This window comes from Aplysia californica, unplaced genomic scaffold (genome assembly GCF_000002075.1).
Source record: "Aplysia californica isolate F4 #8 unplaced genomic scaffold, AplCal3.0 scaffold01241, whole genome shotgun sequence".
Lineage (NCBI taxonomy): Eukaryota > Metazoa > Mollusca > Gastropoda > Aplysiida > Aplysiidae > Aplysia > Aplysia californica.
Window position 1 is genome coordinate 80,618 of NW_004798511.1, and position 1,482 is coordinate 82,099.

The following is a 1,482-nucleotide window of genomic DNA, read 5'->3' on the forward strand; positions in this document are numbered from 1 at the left end:
ACAGAACATTGCTAGAGAGCAGGAAAGGAGGTGAAAGGCGACAATTTTAGAGAAGAGAGTTTTTCGGTCGATACCCGGATTCGAACCCGGGACCTTTCAATGAGAGGCCAACACCTTAACCTCTAGGCCACGAGAGCCCCCTGTGATCTTTACATGAGAGTGATCTGTCAAAGGTGATACCTAGATACCTCAGTGAGTGCACACGTTTCAGGATCCTGTCGTTAATTGTGACTGTGGGCATCTTTGTTTTCATCGCGTGATTGTTCAGCGAGCCCCACAACACACAGGCCTTGTCGTTGTGGAGTTCGGCGTAATGGTCTACACACCATTGCCCAATTCGATCCAGCTCCTGTTGCCCCGCGTTAGCTATTTCTTGCCTGTCCTTACCCCGTCTGAATACAAGGACATCATCTGCAAAGCTCAGCACACGCCCTGGGCCTTCCAGTTGTCCAGAAGTGATTCCAACTGTTGACATTTTGAATAACACTGGTAGAGTGATGATCCCTGTCGCAACCCCGCTGTGATGCTTCTGGTGTCAGATGTCCAGTTTCCCAGTTGCATTGCAACTCACTTCTTCAGCAATGCCTCACCTACCCATATCATGAGCTGGGGGCTAATCCTCATGATGATCATTGTTCCCCAAAAGGACATCATACTCACTCCTATTGTAGGCATCCTCAAGGTCAAGCGCTGCTATCAGAGTCCCCTCGCTTCTTCCAAACCCATCATAAACATCTGATACAAGAACAGCGGCATTCAGCCACGTTTCCTTTCCCCTTTTGTAGCTACCCAGAGTCGCTGGAAGTGCCTCTTCCTGTTCTAGCTCCTTTGCGATAGAGTACCCCACCTCCTCTTCTAGGAGTTTACTCACGCAATTTTGCATCGTGATTACTCGATAAGCAGCTATCTTACTCTGGTCCTTGTCATGTCAGGCTTGTGGAGTGGTACTAAGTGGCTGTCCAACCAGTCATCTGGTATCTCTCCATTCCATAGACTCCTGTTGAGGATTTCTGTAAGGTCCCTGGTGCTGTCCTCGTCAAGGTTTTTCATGTGAGAGAACCGTACACCATCAGGACCAGGGGCGGTATTGGAAGAACGCTTGATTGTTCTCTCAAAGTCATCGTGACTGAGGGTGTAGTTGAAGAGTTCATCGGCGTACCGCTTGCTTATGGCACAGAGGAGCCTTTTTCGTTCCTCTTCGTTGTCCTGGTCTGTCTGCTGAATATATCCGGCAAACAGCGCCTCACCTTTCTCCTGGTCTGACTGCACCCACACGTCGTCCTCCCGTTGGAAGTCTGGGAGACCCTTGGCCGGCTTCTTTTTCTTCATTGATCTGTACAGCTGCCGGAATCTGTCATCTTTTGACAAAAGTTTTCATAAATGGCTTCCTTAGCCTCTTTCGCCACGACCTTGCATTGTCCTGAAGCTTCTTTCTCTGCTCTTTTCAGGTCTGGTTTCTCTCGGTTGCGTTGGTATGCTTGT

General features: G+C 49.2%; 1 protein-coding gene across 1 annotated transcript in view; it reads right to left on the reverse strand.

Annotated features, from left to right (window-relative positions):
- LOC101849814 (solute carrier family 22 member 15-like) overlaps positions 1 to 475 on the reverse strand; it is a 35,340-nt gene extending 34,865 nt beyond the window's left edge. The window contains exon 1 of the mRNA XM_005112336.1: positions 154 to 475. Within this exon, the coding sequence (XP_005112393.1) occupies positions 154 to 475 (322 nt within the window). The remainder of the gene's footprint in view (positions 1 to 153) is intronic.
- Positions 476 to 1,482: the final 1,007 nt, after the last annotated feature.